The following is a 23314-nucleotide window of genomic DNA, read 5'->3' on the forward strand; positions in this document are numbered from 1 at the left end:
GGCTGACCTTTTGATTCCTTCCATGATTTCAAAAGAATACATTTGGACATCCTAGACTTCATAATTCATTCATTTGCCTTGTTCCCACTGATGGAGTTTTTACCCAACATTGTTTTGAGTTTTCAGTAGTGCAGATGTGATAAGCTCATTTCATGCATATCATACAGTTAAAAAATTAATGTTGTAATGCAGTATTTTCAGCATTTATCTTTCAAGTTATGCAGTTAATAAATATTTGAACTGGCTACCTTTCTAAGGATGAATTGCTGAAAATAAAACAGTGTTTTGCCTTTCTAGATCAGTTTGCCAATTTTAGAGAGAAAAGGGAAATCAGTGGTGGAATTCTTTCGTGCACTGCTCAATTATTCCTTCAGTGGAGTAGCCAAGACTGAGAGGAGTTGCTAGCATTTGGGAGCATCATGAAATAGATCTGTCTAGCTTCCCTGTTTCTGAAGGCAGTGTGGTCAAAGAAACTAATGAAAGAAAATGACACAGGGAAAGTCAGAAAACAGAAACAGCTATTCAGGTTTTTAAAATATATTATTGTGACTAGTATTTACTGTATATTTGACCAAACTTTTAGATTTGATGCAAAGATTTATTTTAAAGTATTTAGATTTAGAATTCTATGATGGAGATACATGGAGCTATTAATATGACTTCAAAATATGGCAGAAAGTAATTGTGTTGAAAATAATAACCACACTTCGAAATAATACAAGATGTATTATGTTGAAAGCAAGCAGGCAAATTAGCAATGGTGCACTGAAAATATGTAATTGAATAACTGCAAATGTATTCGCCACAAATACACAGTATTCTCTAATTGTCTTTGATTTTGTTGTCTTATCAATCATGTAGCAGTATTATTCTGTAGTGACTGATTCATATAATTTACAGGAAGGCATATACTTCTGCTCTTTGGAATTAATCATTGATCATATAGGACACTTTCACTCAGATATCTTGACATTTTTCTTGCTAAACTCCCATTCTTTACTCAGCATAAACTCAAATTTGTCTAGAATATTGTGGATCAAAGTAACTGTACGTAAGACCAGAAGACATAAGTGCTGAATTAGGCCATTCAACCATCAAGTCTGCTCTGCCAGTCGATCACAGCTGATAGGTTTCTCAACCCACTTTCCTGGCTGCTCCTTAATCCCCTAACTAATCAAGAGCCTATCTGTCTCTGTCTTAACTACACTCAAAGACTTGACCACCACAGCCGTCTGCAGCAATGAGGTCCACAGTCATCACTGTCTGGATGAAGAAATTCCTCCTCATCTCAGTTCTGAAGGGGCGTCTCTTTAACCTGAGGCTATGCCCCTGGGTCCTGGTCTTACCTCCTAGTGGAGGCATCTTCTCCACATCCACTCTGTTTTTGCCTCTCAGTATCCTATAATTTTCAATCCCCCATTCCCCTTCATCCTTCTAAACTCCATCAAGTACAGACCCAGAGTCCTCTTCATATGACAAGCCCTTCAATCCTAGGACAATTGTTGTAAACCTCCCGTGGTCACCCACCAATGCCAGCACATCCTTCCCTAAAAATGGGCCAAAACTGCTCACAATCTTCCAAACTCGGTCTGACCAGAACCTTATACAGCTTCAGCCATACATTTCCACTCTTCCATTCCAGCCCTCTTGGAATGAATGTTAACATTGCATTTGTCTTCCTAATCACCAATTAACCTACATGTTAACCTTAAGAGAACCCTGAACTGGGGCTCCCAAGTCTCTTTGCACTTCAGATTTTCAAAGCCATTCCCTGTTTAGAAAATAGTTTATACGTCTATTCTTCCTACTAAAATGTATAACCTCACACTTCACCACATTATATTCCATCTGCCACTTCTTTACCCACTCTCCTAGCCTGTCCAAGTCCTTCTGCAATCTCCCTGCTTCCTCAACACTATCTGCCACTTCTTTACCCACTCCTTTAGCCTGTCCAAGTCCTACTGCAACCTCCCTGCTTCCTCAACACTATCTGCCACTTCTTTACCCATTCTCCTAGCATGTCCAAGTACTTCTGCAACCTCCCTGTTTCCTCAACACTATCTGCTCCTCCATCTGCCTTTGTGTCATCTCCAAACTTAGCAACAATTCTCTTAGTTTCTTTGTCCAGATCGTTAATGCGTAATGTGAATAGTTGTAGTTCCAAAACTGACCCTGGAAAAGCTCCTCTAGTCACCGGCTGCCATCTTGAAAACAATTCTTTTATCTCCACTCTCTGTTTCTCCCAACCAGGAAATCCTCTATCCATGCCAGTACCTTGCCTCCTAACACCATAGGTTCTAATCTTATTCAGAAACATCTTGTTTAAGGCCTGCTGGAAATCCAAATAGATTAAATCAACTGGCTGTCCTTCGTCTAATTTCCTCATTACATCCTCAAAGAATTCTAACAGATTTGTCAGGCATGACTTCTCTTTGACAATGCTACACTGACTGCACCCTATTTTATCCTGCACTTGCAAGTATTCTGCAATATTAGCCTTAGAAATGGACTGCTAAAATCTGACCAATGACTGAGGTCAGACTAAATGGTCTATAGTTTCGAGTCTTCTGCCTGCCTCCCTGACTCCAATGATTCCTGAAAGATCACCACCAATGCCTACACAATATCCTCATCTATTTTCTTCAAAACTCTCAGGATGTAATCTATCTGGTTTGGGTGATTTATCCACTATTAGATTTTCAGCTTCCCCAGCATCTTCTTCTTACTGACGGTCACTACCCTCATCTCTGCCCCGATTCTCCTGAAGTTCAAGTATGTTGCTGGTGTCTTTCACAGTGAAACCTGATGCAAAGTATCTATTCCTCTGTCAGTTCTTTGTTCCCTGTTACTACTTCACCAGCCTCATTTTCCAGCAGTCCAATGTGCACTCTTGCCCTTGTCTTACCTTTTAGATATCTAGAACACTCTTGCAACTTTCTTTCTTGTTGCTAGCTAGCTTATTTTTATATATCATCTTCTCCTCCTCTTACTGCTTTTTCAGTTAACCTCTGCTGTTTTTAAGGTGTTCCCAATTCTCTGGCTTCTTGCTAATCTTCACCACATTGTATGCTTTCTCTTTTGCTATTGTAGTGTTCCCAACCTTCTTTCTCAGCCAAAGTTGCTTTATCCTCTCTTCAATATGTTTTGTCTTCCTTAGGAGGAATTCCTGCTGTACCTCCCAAATTACCCCCCAGAAACTCCTGCCAATACTGTTCCACTGGCTTTCATCCCAGGCTTTCCTTCCAATCAACTGTGGCCTGCTGTTTCTTCATGTTTTTGTAGTTACTTTTACTCAGTTCTAATATTGATACATCCGACACATTCTCTCTCTCTCAAACTGCAGGGTGAATTCTATTATGTTATGGTCACTGCTGCCTGGGGTTCCTTCACCTTCAGCTCCCTATTCAAGTATGCCTCATTACACATCACCAAATCCAGAACTACCTGTTCCCTAGTGGGCTGTACCAGAAGCTGCTCTAAAAAATCCATCTCTTAGACATTCTGTGAATTCTTTTTCTTGAGAACTGCTACCAGCCTGATTTTCCCAGTCCACCTGCATATTGACCACATGATTATTGTAATAGTGCATTACATGTGTATTACCTGTACGACATTCAATGTTGTATCCACAAACTGAATGTTTTTTAGCTAGTGAATATCGCTGTGCATTATTTGTAGAATGGATCTAACATGGAGGATAATGATTTGCTGTGAGAATAATTAGGCCCTACATGTTCCCACCAGTGGTGAGACAAAGAATTAGATGCCAAGGAATACAGAGATATTGAAAGGCTACTGAGATAAGGAAGACAAAGTCACTGAAGGACTAAAAACAAGGGCAGACTTTTAAATTTTGAGGTATTGATTCAGTTTTCTACAAAAGTTTACCTTCAAGATACAAGTGAGTGGCATTATATTCCTCCAGCTTGTATCTTCAGTTATGTGTTCAGATTAGAAAAGCTAAGATCGATCACTCCAAAGCAGAGAAGATAAAGTGGAGATTTAATAGAGGTGCTCAATATTATGAAGATTTTGATCAAGCATTGGGAGATACGGTTTCCAATGCCAGGTGGGTCACTAACCAGGGGACACAGAATTAAGATAATTGACAAAAGAACAAAATAGTGGATTCGAATTTTTTTAATATATGAGTGTTGGAATCTGGAATCTGACCTTCTCTTACTCCTAACTTACATTAATATTGAATCCACTGTTAGGGTGGTGGAAGCAGATTCAATAGTAATTTTCAAAGTCAAATTAGATGAATATGTAAAAGAAAGAAAGGACAGAGGGATTAAAACTAATTTTCTAGGTGCTGCTGACCGCCACTCACAAGGTCCTCACCTCACATTCTCCTCTTTAATGATTTTTTGAAATCTTCTTTTTCAAGCAAAAGAAGAGACCCAACTTGCTTATCTTTCCAAATATGTGTGCTCTCACATCTCTGGTATCATTCTTGTAATTACTCTTCATTCTCTCCAATGCTTATGATATGGCACCCAGAATTGCACACAGTCCTCTAAATGTGGTCTAACCAAGAGTCAATACAAGTTTAGCATGATGTCCCTGCTTATCATTTTTTTGTAGCTTTTTATGTTATGGCCTTTCTAATCAGTGATTGATGTACTTTTACACTGAGATCTCTTTGTTTCTCTACCCTCCTGGTCTGATTATTCCAGTTTATAGAATAACACACTAGACAGGTCAGACTCTAGAGACTTGACACACCAATTTTAGGTATAGCTCATATTTTCCCTTTTAAATTTCTTACCCAACAGATAAGGTTGTAAATGTTTTATTTTGGCAACCTTCTGTACATTCGGCAGACGTGATTCTCTCAGTGTCTCCTCAAGACACATAAACAGGCTAACTGTCTGGCTTTTCTCTGATGTTGACTAATTTGAGGATACTAAAACCACTTAATACTTACATCTAAGATAATAAAATGTGAGGCTGGATGAACACAGCAGGCCAAGCAGCATCTCAGGAGCACAAAAGCTGACGTTTCGGGCCTAGACCCTTCATCAGAGAGGGGGATGGGGGGAGGGAACTGGAATAAATAGGGAGAGAGGGGGAGGCGGACCGAAGATGGAGAGTAAAGAAGATAGGTGGAGAGGGTGTAGGTGGGGAGGTAGGGAGGGGATAGGTCAGTCCAGGGAAGACGGACAGGTCAAGGAGGTGGGATGAGGTTAGTAGGTAGCTGGGGGTGCGGCTTGGGGTGGGAGGAAGGGATGGGTGAGAGGAAGAACCGGTTAGGGAGGCAGAGACAGGTTGGACTGGTTTTGGGATGCAGTGGGTGGGGGGGAAGAGCTGGGCTGGTTGTGTGGTGCAGTGGGGGGAGGGGATGAACTGGGCTGGTTGAGGGATGCAGTGGGGGAAGGGGAGATTTTGAAACTGGTGAAGTCCACATTGATACCATATGGCTGCAGGGTTCCCAGGCGGAATATGAGTTGCTGTTCCTGCAACCTTCGGGTGGCATCATTGTGGCAGTGCAGGAGGCCCATGATGGACATGTCATCAAGAGAATGGGAGGGGGAGTGGAAATGGTTTGCGACTGGGAGGTGCAGTTGTTTGTTGCGAACTGAGCGGAGGTGTTCTGCAAAGCGGTCCCCAAGCCTTTTGTCCATCATGGGCCTCCTGCACTGCCACAATGATGCCACCCGAAGGTTGCAGGAACAGCAACTCATATTCCGCCTGGGAACCCTGCAGCCATATGGTATCAATGTGGACTTCACCAGTTTCAAAATCTCCCCTTCCCCCACTGCATCCCTCAACCAGCCCAGTTCATCCCCTCCCCCCACTGCACCACACAACCAGCCCAGCTCTTCCCCCCCACCCACTGCATCCCAAAACCAGTCCAACCTGTCTCTGCCTCCCTAACCGGTTCTTCCTCTCACCCATCCCTTCCTCCCACCCCAAGCCGCACCCCCAGCTACCTACTAACCTCATCCCACCTCCTTGACCTGTCCGTCTTCCCTGGACTGACCTATCCCCTCCCTACCTCCCCACCTACACCCTCTCCACCTATCTTCTTTACTCTCCATCTTCGGTCCGCCTCCCCCTCTCTCCCTATTTATTCCAGTTCCCTCCCCCCATCCCCCTCTCTGATGAAGGGTCTAGGCCCGAAACGTCAGCTTTTGTGCTCCTGAGATGCTGCTTGGCCTGCTGTGTTCATCCAGCCTCACATTTTATTATCTTGGAATCTCCAGCATCTGCAGTTCCCATTATCTCTAATACTTACATCTAGTTCTGTTGGTCTGAAGACTTACACTAACTAAACTGCCCTTCTGCTGGGATGGATTCTTATCTTTTCAGCTCAACATTCTTGTGGCCCCGTGGCCTGCCCTTCTCTGGTAATTAAAACTCAAGTCAACCAGAAGCAGCAAATACATCTTAAGTCATAAGACTTTTCATAAAGATTACCTTTACCTCACAATTTGAAATGAAAATTTCTGGCCCTTACGTAAAATAAAAGACCTTCATACCACTGAAATCCAAAATCTTGCTTACCTTTACTTTAGAGTCCAAGTCCTTAAAATAATGAAAATATATAACGAACTTGTCTTACAATGTATTTTCATCTTCCAAGTAATGTGACCTCCTTGTACTTCTGACCAAAATGTACATTCTCAGATTTATCTATGTTGTACTTCACTTGCCAATTATTTGCCCATTCTGTAATAATGTAATCCTGTATTTTGTTGCAATTGATTATTTCCTCCTCAATATATTCCGCTTCCCAGTTTGATTCCATTTACAAATTTAGATATTGTGATTTTGATTTCAAAGCTCATACCATTAATATAAATGGTCAGCAGTGGTGGCCCCAGCAGTGGTGATCCTTCTGGAACACCACTTACCATTTGCCACTTACCTTGAATAACTGCCTTTTACACCCAGTCTGTACTGCAACACTGGGAATTTTGGGTTTGGGTTTGAACAGCACATTGATGTGGACAGCAAATTTGATCTTAGAATTGGAATTTATGGTCTGGATTTCTATGTGATCATGGGATGGTCTGGTTTTGGCATTTCTGACAATAATGTAGAAAGGGGACACAAACAAAATTTTCAAGGAAAAATCAATGAGGTGGTTTCAGGAATCCTCCTGCCTGGAAAATAATGTGAAGAGCCCATGTAAAACATACTGTTTCATCTTGTAGTTCTTTTGGAAATCTATTCTTCTGAATGCCTCATTATTTTGTATTACCTGTCTTCATTCAGTTAAGGATACTATATTAAATTACGTTTGTTGCACGGCAACTACCTGTTCACTCTGTTCCTGCCCCAAGGGTCTAGGCCCGAAGCATCAGTTTTTGTGCTCCTGAGATGCTGCTTGGCCTGCTGTGTTCATCCAGCTTCACACTTTACTATCAATGGATTGGTGAAGATTTTCAATTATGAATTTCAGATAGCCCTTGAATTGTTATTTATTTTCGCTTCTGTTCTCTTAATCCCATTAATTTTTCATAATACCAATGTTAAGGTGACTGAAGTGTTTTTATCCATCTTCAAGAATGATCTCAAACAGTAACATAGTACTAAACCCTTTTCTAACAAATAAGGCATGTCTTTGCAATCTTTTCCCCAGATTCTTTTAAAATGCATGGGTGCAATTCTTCCGATGAGTTTTATCCTTTTCGATTCCATCTACTTTGACAGGAATTTGAGCTGGAACATACTGCGTTTATTTCAAAAACGGGTGGCTAACCGTTATGTGTAACTGGCGATTTGAAAAAATGTAATTTAGAAGTCGCAAAAATATTCATCAATCTTTGGCAAAATGAAATTTAGCAGTTCACTTTCGTCTATCTGTAAGACCGATTGTTTGTTGTCTATTAACTTTCACCCATCAGTCAGGATGCTATTTTCTGCTTCAGATGCTTTGGATTTTGTATATGTGTGCTGCTAAAGTGGTGATAATCTTATCTGTGATTTGTTATTTCAGGAACATGCCCTGAAGCAATTTTCCTTTAGCTCAGGGTTGGGGGCGGGGTCTACAGCCCAGATCACGCACGCGCAGCTGCTCTTCCCCCTCCTCCACCTCACCGCCGAATCGAGACTGTTTTCTTTGCGACCAGCGGGAGGTAACCGATTACCGTCAAGGTCTGAATTTGTGGTACGGAAGCAGTTGGCTTATCTTTTATTTCAGAGAAAGCGAGCGATGCAACCGGACTGTGGAGAGCGACGCGGCGAGAGCCGGGAAAACTCGAGCGGTGCGGGGAGTGTCTGAGAGTCTGGGTGGCGACGGCGAGTTGAGGAGGGGGAAGCAGGTCCCGGCGGAACGCTCCCCGGGGATTGGGGGCGGTGGAGTGAGAGAGATTCGTTCCGCGCTGGCAGCGAGCCCAGGCGCCGACAGCCATGAAGAAAAGCCGGGAAGACGATCTGACGAACGCGGCGCTGGAAGCGGCGTCACCTCCCAGGGGCACTACCGAGAGCCTGGTGGCCGATCCCGACTCCGGCCCGCGGGGAGACCTCAGCTCGATCGGCTCCGACTCCGAGATCAACGGCTTTGTAAATGGGGACCAGAAGATCGACAAGTATGGCTTTGTCGGCGGTGCTCAGTACACGGGAGACCTGTGAGTCTGAAGGGATTTTTCTCTTTTCTCCCTTTCCAGCGCTCGGGCCACGATCCAAGCTTTCCTTCCAACCGCAGAAATCACAGTCGCAGCGCCGAGGCAAAACTGCAGTTCGAAGTTTTACATAACTTTCCTTAGTTTACTCCCTCCCCTGTGTGGTCCAGCGTCAATGAAGCAAATTCCAAGTCGTCTTCCCCGCCCCCAAAAGCTGTTTAACATTATTTTTGTGTGTGTCTGTCTGCCTCCCTCGGGCTGCTGTACTTAGTGAGAAAAGTGTGTCTTTTAACGTAACATGTTTTTCCGAATGCGCTGAAGGAATAGGTGCAAAAAGGGCCCAAAATCTGGTAACTGACTGGATGGTAGAGCAACCAGTAACCCCACCTCTAGGAACCCGAGGGGGAAACTCGAAGGATATCCCTTAAACCATTGGCGTTATAAACGTAGCCATTACTGTGGGGGAAAAAAGGGGCTTTTCGAATTTGTAAAAGCTCGAGAAAAATATACCATGTGCAATGATAATGGGAAGTATTAAAGCTTTTTAAAAGCAGTGAAAATGTAGCAGTGTTTCTCAAAGTAGTTATGGTGATGACGTGGGAATCGTTGGCGTTTTAACAAGCTGGGAAAATACATGTTCCGCCCAGTCCTTTTTATCTCGTGGGTAGAAAGCTCCCACACGTACGTTTGAAAGTCTGTGTGTGAATATGTTTTACTAAATAACTGACCGTTTTAGCTTTGTAATACAGAATCTTGGTTTAGTTTGTAGCTTGTCTTCCTAGAGGACCTTAGGATGAAAGACCAAGATAGTAAAGTTGAAGAATGGGAATTGTGAATTGATATGTAGGTGGTCTAATCAGGTTTAATATGGTAAGGCTACTCCTAGCTCTTAAAACAAAAGGAAGTAAAATAGAATAGTTTTCTTTAAACAGGACTTGCTGCCTCAATTCTGAAATCTACTAAAATGTTTGAAAATATAACACTTTTTTTTGAAATTGTAGTCTTGTAAAATTTATTGTATTATGAATTGACTATTGGAAAAATGAGTAAATTAGCTGGAGTAATCGATTTTAAGCTGAGTCAATTTTCCTATTATTAAAGGAAACAAACAGGAAACATGGCAATTCACAAGATAACTACGCGTCTTACTTTACAGCTAATAAAATACTTCTAAAGTGTGGCCACTGTTGTGGCAGTTAACTTTGCACACAGCCACGTGCCACGTTTTAATAAGACAGTCATGGTTTGCTTCTCTTTTTTTCCTTTTCCTACTCTCTACTGCCAAAAGTTTGTGTCAACTTCTGTTATGTTACAATTTCACCAGTGCTGGTTCCTTTTTGGCCTTTTCCAAAATGACCGTTCTTGATTTGAATGAAGATGGTGTTCTTTGATCACTACTACTTCTTTTGAAGTGAGAAGTTGATCGCAGTGTATCCTACATCGTGTACAGTTTCCATCTGTTGGTTTCTGAATCAAATGCAACTGCTTTCCTTAATGTAGAGATATTGTGGATAATAACATATGCCACCTTACCTTGGCAGTGAGGTCTTTAATATATTTTATTAATCTGGAATTATACCTAATATATAACTGAGATCTCAGACAGGCTAGTGAAAAATGCCTGTTTTGTTAGTTTGGTCCAGATTTGATCTTTTATTTTCCTCACTCCCGTGTATTCATATACTTTTGGTTTGAAGGTTGCCCCAAATTGTCGTCAGTATTGAGTTTGCAAATACTTGTAAATGACCCTTTCTGAACTTCTGGTCTATTAGCTCTTTGTTTGGGACAATCCATTGGAGCCACACTTGCTATCTGGAACTCGTGGGGTCAGAGACAATGAATACAGATTTGTATCCCATGCTATGCTGCTCCATCAGGTCACTAAGGATGCCTGTTAATTTGTTCTCAGTGAATTCTGAACAACAGAAGAAAAGAAAATAGAATTATCCATCTTGCTTCAGTCATTAAGAATAGGAATTCTGAAAAGGTTTTTGAAAATGTTATTTAAGGCAGTCAAACTTAAGTGGATAGGCCCACAAAAATACTGTAGCTGCAGGACCAAATTAGAAGCAACAATGATGTTGCAAATGAAATATAAAAGTAAATCTTAATTAAGAAATGTACGGTTTTATAAACCCTTGATCCCCTCATTGAAGGTTGAGTGCATACTTTTGAAGATAATATACTTAAGTAAAAGTTAACTTTGTAGGGCATTAATGTTAACCATAATATTTGTAGAATCACAATGCCTGCAGTGTGGAAACAGGCCTCTGGCCCAACAGGTCCATGCTGACCCTCCAAAAAGCATCCCACCCAGACCCATCCGCTATCCTATTCCTGTAACCCTGCATTTCCCATGGCTAGCACAGCTAATCTACTCCTCAATACTAAGGGCAATTTTAGCATGGCCAATCTACCTAGCCTGGGAGGAAGCTGGAGGACCTGGCAGAAGCTCATGCAGACACAGGGAGAATGTGCAAACTCCACACACAGGCTGAGGCTGGAAATGAGCCTGGGTCCCTGGCGCAGTGAGGCATCAGTGCTAACCACTTAATCACTGTGCCGCCCAATTTTTTTCTCCTTAATATTACACCCATCTTTGTAAATGGGTGGGTCTGCTTTTAACAATTTAGAAAAAAATTGAGGATGTGAGCCTTTCTCGGAGGACTAGCATTTCTTCCCCATCACTAATTCTCATTGAAAACAGAGAGAGTTAGCATCTTGAGCCACATGAATCCATGTTGAAGGCACCTACACTGTGCTGTGGGGTAGAGCATACTGAGATTGTCATCCAGTGATAAAGGCATGGCATGTATTTCCATGTTAATGTATAATTTAGAGGGGAACTTGCTATTGTCTCTGGCTCTGTTCACTTGCCGTTGGGAGTCAGGAGACGAGTCTCTTGCGATCAAATACTAAGTTTCTGACCTTGTCCTGCAGCTACAGTATTTGTCCAGTCAATTATGACCTCAGTGTTAGAGACTGTCAGCGCTTGACATTCGTGTTGGTGAATGCTACTTGCCCAAGTCTGATTATTGCCCATGTCTTAGTACAGGCAGGCATAGACACCTTCACTTCTCTAACAGATTTATTATTGAAACTGTGTACTGCAGTCATTGGTGATTCCATCCTACTCTGATCTTATGATGGAGAGCAAGCCATTGAAGAAGCTGAATGATTGGGTTGAAGATGCTGTACTGCAGTACTGTTGCGGTGCAGTATTGCTGACCTGCAGTGATACTCCTATCACTAAGTATTTAAAGAGGCCGTAGTTTTTTTTTTTGAAAGTGAGCATTGAGGGCTAGGGAGAACTGGCGTGAAAGTTATTGAGGCCTGGGACAGATCAGCAATATCTTTTAAGAATGGTCAGGCAGGATTGTGGGGATGAATGCCTATTTCTTGTGATCTGATCCAGTGATGTCCTGGAGCCCCAGGACTCTCTGACTGCCGATCGCTAACTTCTGCTAGGTATGACTCTAACGTGCCCAATCCCCATTGATCTCCATTTTATTGGAACTTTTTGGTAGCCATTCTCACCTCATTTCTAGAATTCAGCTCTGGTCCAAACATGGATGAAGTCTGAAGCCAAGTGGTCTGAGGTGCACCCAAATTGAACATCGATCATAAGGTTTGTGTATATAATTACCCCTTGATCACCTTTTGAATGGCATCTTCCGTTGCTTTGTTGATTAGGCTGATGGAATGTACTTTAGATTGTGCAAAAGGTCTGCCACATTTTTTTGTTTTATGGACAGGACATATTTGGACAATTAAACATGTAACAAGTTATCAATTATTTGTTACCTCAGTCCTCTTAATGACTCCCTCTCCCTAGTATTCTTTGCCAGGGCTTCATAAATGACTATTTAACAATCTAGGAGAAGAATGCAGATTTGAGTAATATACCTCTGCTGAAAAGATGCTTCATGTCTAATTCATTATCTAAACCAGATGAATGGAATGATCAAAATTAACTAAGTTTTTGCATGTGATTTTAAAAAAAATCTCCATTTTATATAGGTTTTTGTAGCTATCTCAAAGCACTTCTGGCACAGTTGCTTGGAGGTGCTGTTGATTTTTACAATGTTCTGAATTTTGCAGCCCTTTTGCATGCAGCATCTTTCAAGCAGCAGTTACATGAATGGCCAGGTGATCTGTTTCAGGAGGTATAATTAAGAATATTATTGTTTCTTTCTTTTGGAGATTTCCCTTCCCTGCTCTTTAAAACTAGTAAGGTACCATTCAATGTCCACATTAATAAGCAACTGAGCATTTCATATGAAAAATGATACCTCTGACAACGTGCTTTACCTTGTATTTCATTGCGATGTCGGCTAATTTGTGCTTATGTCATGGATGGGAACTTGAGCTAAACCTTTTGAGTCAGTGACTTGAATAACTAGTAAATGTGTCAATGCAATTCACATCAGCGTGTTACTTTAACTTTTTTTTAAGCATCTTCTTAAAGTGGTGGATTGTTCAAGCATGTTTTGATTTGTTGAGAGGTCTTTGTAGATAGACAGCAGTTTTTATTGGACAGTCCTATTTCAATTACTATTGATGTGTTAATTTCCCAGTCACTGATCTTTCTGTTGACCAGAGTGACAATGTAAACAAAAATAGTGAGCAACTGCATCTGATGATCTAAAGGTTATGATGTGCAAATAATGGACTTGAGCCATAGGTGCATTTTATATGTTTGTATAGGAGGCCCAGATTACTGTTGTCCAAAATTTTGGCATTTACCCAGCAATTGCGTTTTTTAAAATTGATGGATGAAGACTAAACTAGATGCATTGAATAGGTTAGTTTGACTGTGTTAAAATAGCCACTGTCTTAGAGATGTACTATAGCCAAGTGTACAGATAGCACAAAAAATAGTGGCAGGGCAAATGGTGAGCATCTCCACAGGGTGCAGAGGGATATAGGCAGGATTAGCAAGTGTATGAAAGCTCTGTACATGGAACATAATGTGGGTGCCTGTAACGTTAACCACTGTAGAAGAAGGAGAGTAGCTGAATTTATTTAAATAGATAAAGACTTGAGCTCCAAAAAGAGAACATAATCTCAACATAAGGTTGCACATATAAAGTGGATGAAGAGGAGATTCTTATGAGGGTAGTGAATCTGTGGAAGGCTGCTGAGGTCACATCATTAAGTACATTCAAGGCTGAGACAATGTTTTTAATCAGCTCTTTACTCAAAGGTTACAGTGATAATGCAGGAAAGTGAAGTTTGAGGGTTTTCAGATTTGCCATGATCTTACTGAATTGCAGAGTAGACTCAACGGGCTGAATGTCTTGCTTCTGCTCATGTAGGTGACTTTCGTGACAAAAGTTGATGCATGAGTTCTTACGTGGAGCGTCACAGGATTTTCTTCTGGCTGTAGCTAATTTGAGAAAAACGAACTTCCAGTAAATTTTACACCACTATATCCATTAGCTGTGTATATTGTTAGCTAGGCCAAGAGAAAATGCAGTACCCTGTTGCAAACGGATGCATGTAGCGTGATACTTAAGTATTTAGTAGAGGATTCTATTAAAGTGTACCTGAAAACATTTTATCTAACAGTAGCAGTTGTAAATTTTCAAGGGCTCACCTATTAATTAAAAGCTTACCCTTAACATTCCTTCCTCTTCAACTGCTGACTTGGTCCCAATCTTCTGTACCTCAAGAGATTCCAGAACATGTCAGTTCTGTGGATTCTTGTTCTGATCTAAATGCTTTGCTCTTGTTTCTATGCCAGTGACAGTTCAGATCATTGTGGTAAAGAACCTTCCATGTAATTAACCATGTACTTCATTGTCCTTCCTATATCAAATCACCCATTCAGTGTTTCATTGCTGTTTGTCTTTTTGTTGTTGAAATCCACATCCATGTCTTTTTCATCCCAGTCTCTCAATTTACTGATGCCTTTTTGCCAGCCTGCCAAGTTTCATCCTCCTTTAAATACCAATTAATCCATAGTGCAATCAATACTCTATTCTACACAAAGTCCTGTTGACTTGAACCCATACCATTGCAGGTTTCGGTTGGTATCCCCTCTACGTTGTTCAAAATGACAGGGTACAAATCTTTTCTCTAGCCACATATGCCTGCTTGAAGCTTCTGTTTTCCAAATTTGCCTTTTGCATTTATCCTCAGAACTACCACCATTTGGCCACTGAAGTCATTTTGAATTCAAACTCTAAGACTTCACAAACCTGTTCATCTTGGTATATTTGCTATACCCCTTAGTTTCACTATAACTGTTGCTCGGAACTGAATCTCAATTTTGAAATGTTTGGATATGTTTTGCTACATTAAAGGTAGTGTATAAGTGTGTGTTATGATATTTCATCCAATCCCATCTCAATTTAAATTATTCAGTAGCGTGGACACCTAGAATGTCTAAATCATCCTTTTTAGCGGGTCAATGGATTTGAGCTGTAATGCATGTTCTAGATTTCTCCATCGTTGCCCATTGAATTGATGTGAGCTTTTATATTAGATTACAATAACTTTGAAATAGTTTTAATTTCAAAGTGGGATGTAAATTGTGACTGGGTACTATGATTGACCTATTCACGAGCATTTAATTATTAATTTACATGCTGTGTCTCATCTGAAAACTGATGTTTGAAAGCTAAATTGACATCACCTGACTTTCCCACCTTTATTGATACATTTTTGTCTAATTATATGGCTGGGAAATCCTTGAGGCTGCTCATAGTCCACTGCCAACACTTAATTAAAAGTGCAGCTGGAACCCAGTTTGCATTCATGACCAGAGCTACTGCCATGACTCTGGCAAAGTAATACTGGATCTGAAGCAACTTCTGAAATGTCCTATCTTTAAGCATTACCTTCCTATTTCAAAGCTGCCCTTTACAATGCTTATTTTAAAAATGCTCCATGTCGAACCAACATGTGTGATTTGGAAGATTACAGGATTTGAAGTCTGCAAGATTTAACTCTTTCATATTCTGCTGAATTCTGTCTGTAGTTGAAGACATTTTGGAAATTAAATCAGGTATATGATTTCTTGCATGTTCTTAGATTAGATCTGGTTTACTAGTTCCATACTACTACTGCAACAAATTAAAAGATGAATGCCTCGAGGATGGGTTTTAATCCTATTGAAGCATTATTCATACCGCAAAGTCTGAAACTTTTCAGTTGATACTTTTTAACACCATACAAAATTTCTTTTTCACAAATCTTAGCGTTTTATATTTGGCACGTTGTGGTTTATGCATTGGAAAATATGTTATGTTTTTGAGCTTGTAGTGAATTGCTTGCGCAGGAACAGTTTTACACTTGTCCCCAGTTACTGTACAGCTTGTTGATAGTGAATGCAGGGTTTGTGAACATGTCAGTTTTGACAAAGTGCACTTGAAAGATGAAGTGCCAGCATGGCATCAGCTCAGATTTTGTTTTCGGTAATTATTGTTTGTATTGGGGTTTGAATTCAAAGCAGAACCTCACTTTTCTGAAATTTCCAGAACTTAGGCTACTGCTGGATTGGTGTACGTCTCCTGAAATGAAACCTGGGTTTTCTTGTCATACTGTTTACTGGGCTGTGTGGTTAAATTTGACAACAGTGTTGAGACAGGAAAGAGAAAAATATAAGCATACCTTTAAGTGTTAGTCTTAAGATCTGTGTTGCATAACTACCTAATGTAACAGTGCTATTTCAACTCAAGTTTTTTAATCTCATTACGTTATTTCTCCTTGACACTCATGAATTTGATGGAAATTAAGAAGCATTTAGACTAAAATTCATTTACTACTCATCAAAGTGGTTCATTCCCCTTTACTTGGTTAAAACTGCCTAAGATTGTGAATGACTTTATAAAGTAGTATTGCTAGTGTTATTCTAAAGGGGCTTTTTTTTTGTTGTATTGAAAGGAAACATTTCAATTCAAAGTTAAATTCTCGCTGAATCTTTGACAACTTCCACAATTAATACAGTGTTAGAGATTGCCTTCATTTCTGTAATGTTTGCGTTCAGGCCACCATTGCTTCCATGACTCCTGTGAAGTTGGCTGTTCACCAATATGCACGTTTGTCATCACACTGGTGCATTTGTCAAAATACAGCCACTCAATGTTGAACATCTTGTTTACAGGTTCCATGTAAGATCATCAGTCCTGCATGCCATGGCACAGCCTGAAAAGTGATGGGTGGGGTGGAAAGAAGCATGTTAAAAATATAATTAAAAGATAATCGCATAGAATGTGCTGTATGCTGTTTCTACTGCTTTTGAGTCATAAAACCAAACCTGAAATCATCTGTATGTTGCAGATTCTTGTAGCAGTATGTAATTGGTTTGAAACTTGGTTCGTTTTATTTATTGGATATTTGTTACCAACCTCTATCCAAATTTGAATCTGAGCAAGCCCCTGTGCCCCCTTTGCAATTCATATTCCAATCCCATTGATGTGTGATTTTTGTATGTTTTGTATTTTGAAACCAATTTAGATAACAATTTTGGAGGGGGAAAAAAGATTAAATTACATTTGAGCTTAACAATCAAAGAAGAGTAGGCCACTCAGCTTGCTGTGCCATTGAATAAAATCATGACTGGTCTGATTTTTAACTTCAGTTCTACATTTCATTTTGCTAGTAATTTTTCATTCGCTCATGACCAAATTTCTGATGTTTAATAGTTTCTGCTGCTGACTTTGAAGTTTATTTTGTTCACTATTTTCTTTTCTCATGCTGTTAGTCATATTTATGATTCCACAAATTCCTCTACTCTAGGTGTGAAATTAATTCTATCACTTTATAATGAAGCGAAGGGTACCAAGTCTTGCTTGGGTATTGAAGTGTGAAGTGCATCTTATTGATGTGATGTGAACTTATAAATATGGAGTGATAACCTAGGCATTTGAAAAATTGCCTGCTTTAGTGAAGTGTAAAATTGGTGCATCTGACCATTAGTCAAATATTGTGGGTACTACTTGGATTTTTTCAATTGCAATAAGCAAGATAGACAAAGAGCATTTCCTTTTTAATTACTTGTAGTACACCTTACAGGTTGAGTTAGAGATCGCTGTCAAAAGATCACTTAACCACTGTTTAATGTCCCCTCCCTGTTGCATGGTGGGTAAACAAGCAGTGATAAAATTTCCTAAGAAAACATAGTAAACCTGAGTTAAATTCTTTCCTATCAATTTGTAAAGGAAGTGGCTGTTTCTATTGTCAGAATGACCATAAGGTACAAGAGAAACGTTAGGCCGTGTGGCCCATCGTGCCTGCTCTGCCTTTCAATCAGAGCTGATTATATTTCTCAACCCTAATTCTCCTGCCTTCTCCCTTTGTCATTGACCCCCTCATTAATCAAGAACCTATTGACCTCTGTCTTAAACACACAATGACTTGGCCTTAGTAGCCTTCTGTGCCACTTCTCACAGCCCTCTGGCTAAAGAAATTTCTCTGCATCTCCGTTCTAAGGGATTGTCCCTTCATTGTAAGGCTGCACTCTTGTATCTTGGCATCTCCTACTAGTGGAAACATCTCCTACTAGTGGAAACATCTCCATGCCCATCTATTCAGGCCGCTCTAAGTTTCAGTGAGATCTTTCTAAACCTCATCCTTCTAAACTCCGAGTACAGACCCAGAGTCCTGAATTGTTCCTCATGACAAACCCTTCATCTCTGGCATCATTCTTGTGACTTCCTCTTGATCCCCTCTAATGCCAAGACATCTTTCCTTAGATTCGGGGTCCAGAACTGCTCACAATATTCTACGTGTGGTCTAACCAAAGTCTTACATAGCTTCAGCAATGCATTTAATCCTCTTGCATTCTAATCCTCTTGAAATCTGTGCTAACGTTGCATTTGCCTTGCTAACTGCATCTTAACCTTCAAGAAATCTTAAACTGAGTCTCCTAAGTCCCTTTGTGCTTCAGATTTCTGTTTAGAAAATAATCCACAACTAATATTGTTTATGGCCAGACCAAACCACCTCAAAATATATCAAGACAGCCTAGACCCTAACTACTTTTTCTTATTTTAAAGGTAATTGTAAGATGTTGTGTTCAAGATGCAAAACCATTGGTCAAACTACTTGGCATTAACAAAATGCACTAATTACAGTTAGTGTTTGGTACAGTTAGATACAGACAAAATAAAAATGTGAGAATTGGCTTAATTGTAACACTATTGAAATGCTTAACAAAATAATAGATATTAGAGCAGTTATGTAGTAGTTAATGTATGATAACATTTCATAAGCATGCCATTGACAAAGGCAGATTCAGTAAAAGAGATTGTTTCACGTGCAGTTTGAGAACAGGAGGATAACTGCCTACATTTAGTTCTATTAGAGAATAAGAGCTTCCATATCCAGCTTCAAGATTCCAGCTACTAGAACATAGAACATAGAACATTACAGCACAGTACAGGCCCTTCGGCCTTCGATGTTGTGCAGACCTGTCATACCGATCTCAAGCCCATCTAACCTACACTATTCCATGTACATCCATATGCTTATCCAATGATGCCTTAAATGTACTCAAAGTTGGCGAATCTACTACTGTTGCAGGCAAAGCGTTCCATTCCCTTACGACTCTGAGTAAAGAAACTACCTCTGACATCTATCCTATATCTTTCACCCCTCAATTTAAAGCTATGCCCCCTCGTGCTCGCCGTCACCATCCTAGGAAAAAGGCTCTCCCTATCCACCCTATCTAACCCTCTGATTATTTTATATGTTTCAATTAAGTCACCTCTCAACCTTCTTCTCTGTAATGAAAACAGCCTCAAATCCCTCAGCCTTTCCTCGTAAGACCTTCCTTCCATACCAGGCAAGATCCTAGTAAATCTCCTCTGCACCCTTTCCAAAGCTTCCACATCTTTGTTATAATGTGGTGACCAGACTGTACAGAATATTCCAAGTGCGGCTGCGCCAGTGTTTTATACAGCTTCACCATAACCTCTTGGTTCCAGAACTCGATCCCTCTAATAATAAAAGCTAAAACACTGTATGCCTTCTTAACAGCCCTGTCAACCTGGGTGGCAACTTTCAAGGATCAGTGTACATGGACGCCGAGATCTCTCTGCTCATCTACACTACTAAGAATCTTACCATTAGCCCTGTACTTTGCCTTCCGGTTATTCCTACCAAAGTCCATCACCTCACACTTGCCTGCATTAAATTCCATTTGCCACCTCAGTCCAGCTCTGCAGCTTACCTATGTCTCTCTGCAACCTACAGCATCCTTTGTCACTATCCACAAATCCACCGACCTTAGTGTCGTCTGCAAATTTACTAACCCGTCCTTCTACGCCCTCATCCAGGTCATTTATAAAAATGACAAACAGCAGTGGACCCAACACCGACCCTTGCGGTACACCACTAGTAACTGGTCTCCAGGATGAACATTTCCCATCAACGACCACCCTCTGTCGCCTTTCAGCAAGCCAATTTCCGATCCAAACTGCTATATTTCCCACAATTCCATTCCTCCACATTTTGTACAATAGCCTATTGTGGGGAACCTTATCGAACGCCTTGCTGAAATCCATATCCACCACATCAAGCGGTTTATTCTCATCTACCTGTTTGGTCACCTTCTCAAAGAACTCAATAAGGTTTGTGAGGCATGACCTTCCCTTCACAAAACCATGCTGACTATCCGTAATCAATTTATTCTTTTCTAGATGATTATAAATCCTATCCCTTATAACCTTTTCCAACACTTTACCAACAACTGAGGTAAGGCTCACTGGTCTATAATTACCGGGGTTGTCTCTACTCCCCTTCTTGAACAGGGGAACCACATTTGCTATCCTCCAGTCATCTGGCACTATTCCTGTAGACAGTGACGAGTTAAAGATCAATGCCAAAGACTCGGCAATCTCCTCCCTGGCTTCCCAGAGGATCCAAGGATAAATCCCATCTGGCCCAGGGGACTTATCTATCTTCACACTCTGTAGGATTTCTAATACCTCTTCCTTGTGAACCTCAATCCCACCTAGTCTAGTAGCCTGTATCTCAGTATTCTCCTCAACAACATTGTCGTTTTCTAGAGTGAATACTGTTGAAAAATATTCATTTCGTGCTTCCCCTATCTCATCTGACTCCACACACAACTTACCACTACTATCCTTGATTGGGCCTAATCTTACTTTCGTCATTCTTTTATTCCTTAAATACCTATAGAAAGCCTTAGGGTTTACCCTGATCCCATCTGCCAACAACTTCTCGCGTCTCCTCCTGGCTCTTCTGAGCTCTCTGTTTAGGTCTTTCCTGGCTACCTCGTAGCCCTCAAGTGCCCTAACTGAGCCTTCTCATCTCATCCTAAAAGCAAAAGATAAAACTGAAATTCTTGGTTGTGTGGAAGTTTGACATTTCACCCCTGCCTTTCAGGCTGCTTGTATTGTTCAACTTCAAAATATCTGAAGGCCTCAAAGCTGTTTTACTCTCTTGGCTTTGAGCAGACTGTTTGGCACCTGTCTCAACCTTTCATCATTTTTAAAAAAGAACAAGATATACTCTTAAACCACAGTATTGACATGCTTATCATCTGACCATAGTGCATAGCCTCTCACTTTCCCGCATTATATTCCAATTGCTGCTACTTTGCCAGTTCTCCTAGCCTGTCCGAGCCCTTTGCAGTCTCTTGGTTTCCTCAACACTGCCTTACCGTCCACATGTCTTTGTGTCATCTGCTAACTTAGCTGTGCTCTTACATTAATTATCTGGATCATAGTTGTGATCTCAACACCGACCCCTGTGAACTCCACTAGTTACCTGCTGCCATCCTGAAAAAGACCTCTTTTTCCACCACTTCTGCCAATCAGTCAATTCTTTAATAAATCCAGTAATTCTTTGGGCTGTTGAATTATTTAGTGTCCTCTCACATGGCAAGTTATCAAAGGACTTCTGGAAATCCAAATAGATCATGTTCACTGGCTCTCCTTTGTCTAACTTGTTACCACCTCATTCTAACTGATGTGGCCAGCGTGATCTTCCCTTGATGAGGCTGTGCTGGTTCAGCCCTATTTTACTGTGCACTTCTGAGTCCTCTGTACCCTAATCCTTTAAAAATAGACTCTCAAATCTCACCAACGACTGAGGTCAGACAAAACGGTCTCTAATTTCCCCTCACAATAGCTATTTTCCAGTCTTCTGCAACCCTCCCTGTCTCCAGCGATTCCTGAAAGATCACCACCAATGCCTCCACAATCTCCTCAGCTATCTCCTCCTTCAGTACTCTCCGCCTTCAGATCTTGCTGCACTCCCAGCCCTGTCTCCTTACTGATGGTCATTTAAACTCACGTCTGACTCCCTTGAAGTTCTGGTATCTTCCAGTGTGTAGATTGCAATGTATCTGTTTAGCTTGAGATTAGAGAAGGTGTAATATAAAATAGTCTCACCTTTTAAAATTATGAAATTGTGAACTGTAACTCTATAAGAAGTATACGTTCAGTGCTAAATTTAGTACTTTAATGGTTCTTCCTTTGTGCATGCTTTGGTCATGTCTTTAAGTTTAGGCTTGATACCATTTTACTGTGCCCTTGTAGCAAGGTTATGGCATTTGCTGAAACAGCATGCAGACATTTTCATTTGTTCTTGATTGTGTAAGATCTGGTGTGATCTTTAATGGACTGAAACTTTTTGAATGTTAAGCCCAGATAACTATTTTCATTCTTAATCTGTTTCCTGTTTTGTATTGTTTATTTAAGGATTGTATAACTTTGAAAGTTTTTCCAATAGTTTAAATCCTGTGGATTTTCTCCGATTGAGAGTAAAGCCTTTCTCTGCATGGTAGCAACAGAAAATTATGTTTAATGAAATCCTATTCCCACAGACCATGAAAGCCAGACATGCTACAAGAAAATGAAAATTTGATAAGTCACTGCAGACATTGTACAAATCCTAAGACCTATCTTCAGAAAAAATTGCTTTGTGTAAGTTGTCAAAAGCGAATGAACAATGTATAATTCAACCGTTTATAACTCAGTATTAACAATACCTTTCTGTAACTGCGAGGTAGTTTACTCATTGTAAATGCTAAGAATGATGCGACTGTCTGCATGTATAAATACCTTACATTTTCTTTTCAGTAAAACAATCTGAGTGTCCTTTTAATCTCAAACAATCTCAAATTCAGGCTTGCCGTTAGGCAAATGGCAGAGCAAATCACATGACCCTTTAATTTCCTCTAAGTTTAAATATTTAGCATTTTATCAAAACAACATCTTTTAAACCTCTCATTTGTAACAAAACAAACTCGTTCTTGCTTTCTGCAAACTGTGTTGTTAATTTTTCCAATGTTCTCCAATTGAAAATATTCAAATGCCCCAAGGTCACCCCTCAGCCTCTGAAGCTCCAGGGAAAATAGCCCCAGCCTATTGAAAGTCTCCCGATAGGTCAAACCCTCCAACCTTGGGGACACTCTTGTAAATCTTTTCTGGACCCTTTCAAGTTTAACAATGTCCTTCCTGTAGCAGAGAGCTCAGAATTGAAGACAGTATTCCAAAAGTGGTCTCACTAATGTCATGTACTGCTGCAACATCGTATTCCGACTCCGACACTCTGCACTGACCGTTAAAGGCAAGCGTGCTAAACACCCTCTTCTTCACCCTGTCTACCTGGGACTCCACTTTAGCTTTTTCCCCAGAGCTAGCCTATTTTGGGGTTTGAAAATTTGTTGGAATTCCCCACCGCCCCCAATATGGGAGTGAGGAGTTCAGCTCTGATAACTTTGAGCGGCATGGTGGTTCAGTGGTTAGCACTGCAGCCTCACA

General features: G+C 40.6%; 1 protein-coding gene across 1 annotated transcript in view; it reads left to right on the forward strand.

Moving 5' to 3' along the window:
* The first annotated feature begins 8018 nt into the window (after positions 1-8018).
* Positions 8019-23314, forward strand: part of tbc1d10ab (TBC1 domain family, member 10Ab) — a 58151-nt gene continuing 42855 nt past the window's right edge. The window contains exon 1 of the mRNA XM_048556301.2: positions 8019-8579. Coding sequence (XP_048412258.1) covers positions 8362-8579 — 218 coding nt within the window. The 5' untranslated portion in view covers positions 8019-8361. The remainder of the gene's footprint in view (positions 8580-23314) is intronic.

This window comes from Stegostoma tigrinum, chromosome 26 (assembly GCF_030684315.1).
Source record: "Stegostoma tigrinum isolate sSteTig4 chromosome 26, sSteTig4.hap1, whole genome shotgun sequence".
In the NCBI taxonomy this organism is placed as follows: domain Eukaryota; kingdom Metazoa; phylum Chordata; class Chondrichthyes; order Orectolobiformes; family Stegostomatidae; genus Stegostoma; species Stegostoma tigrinum.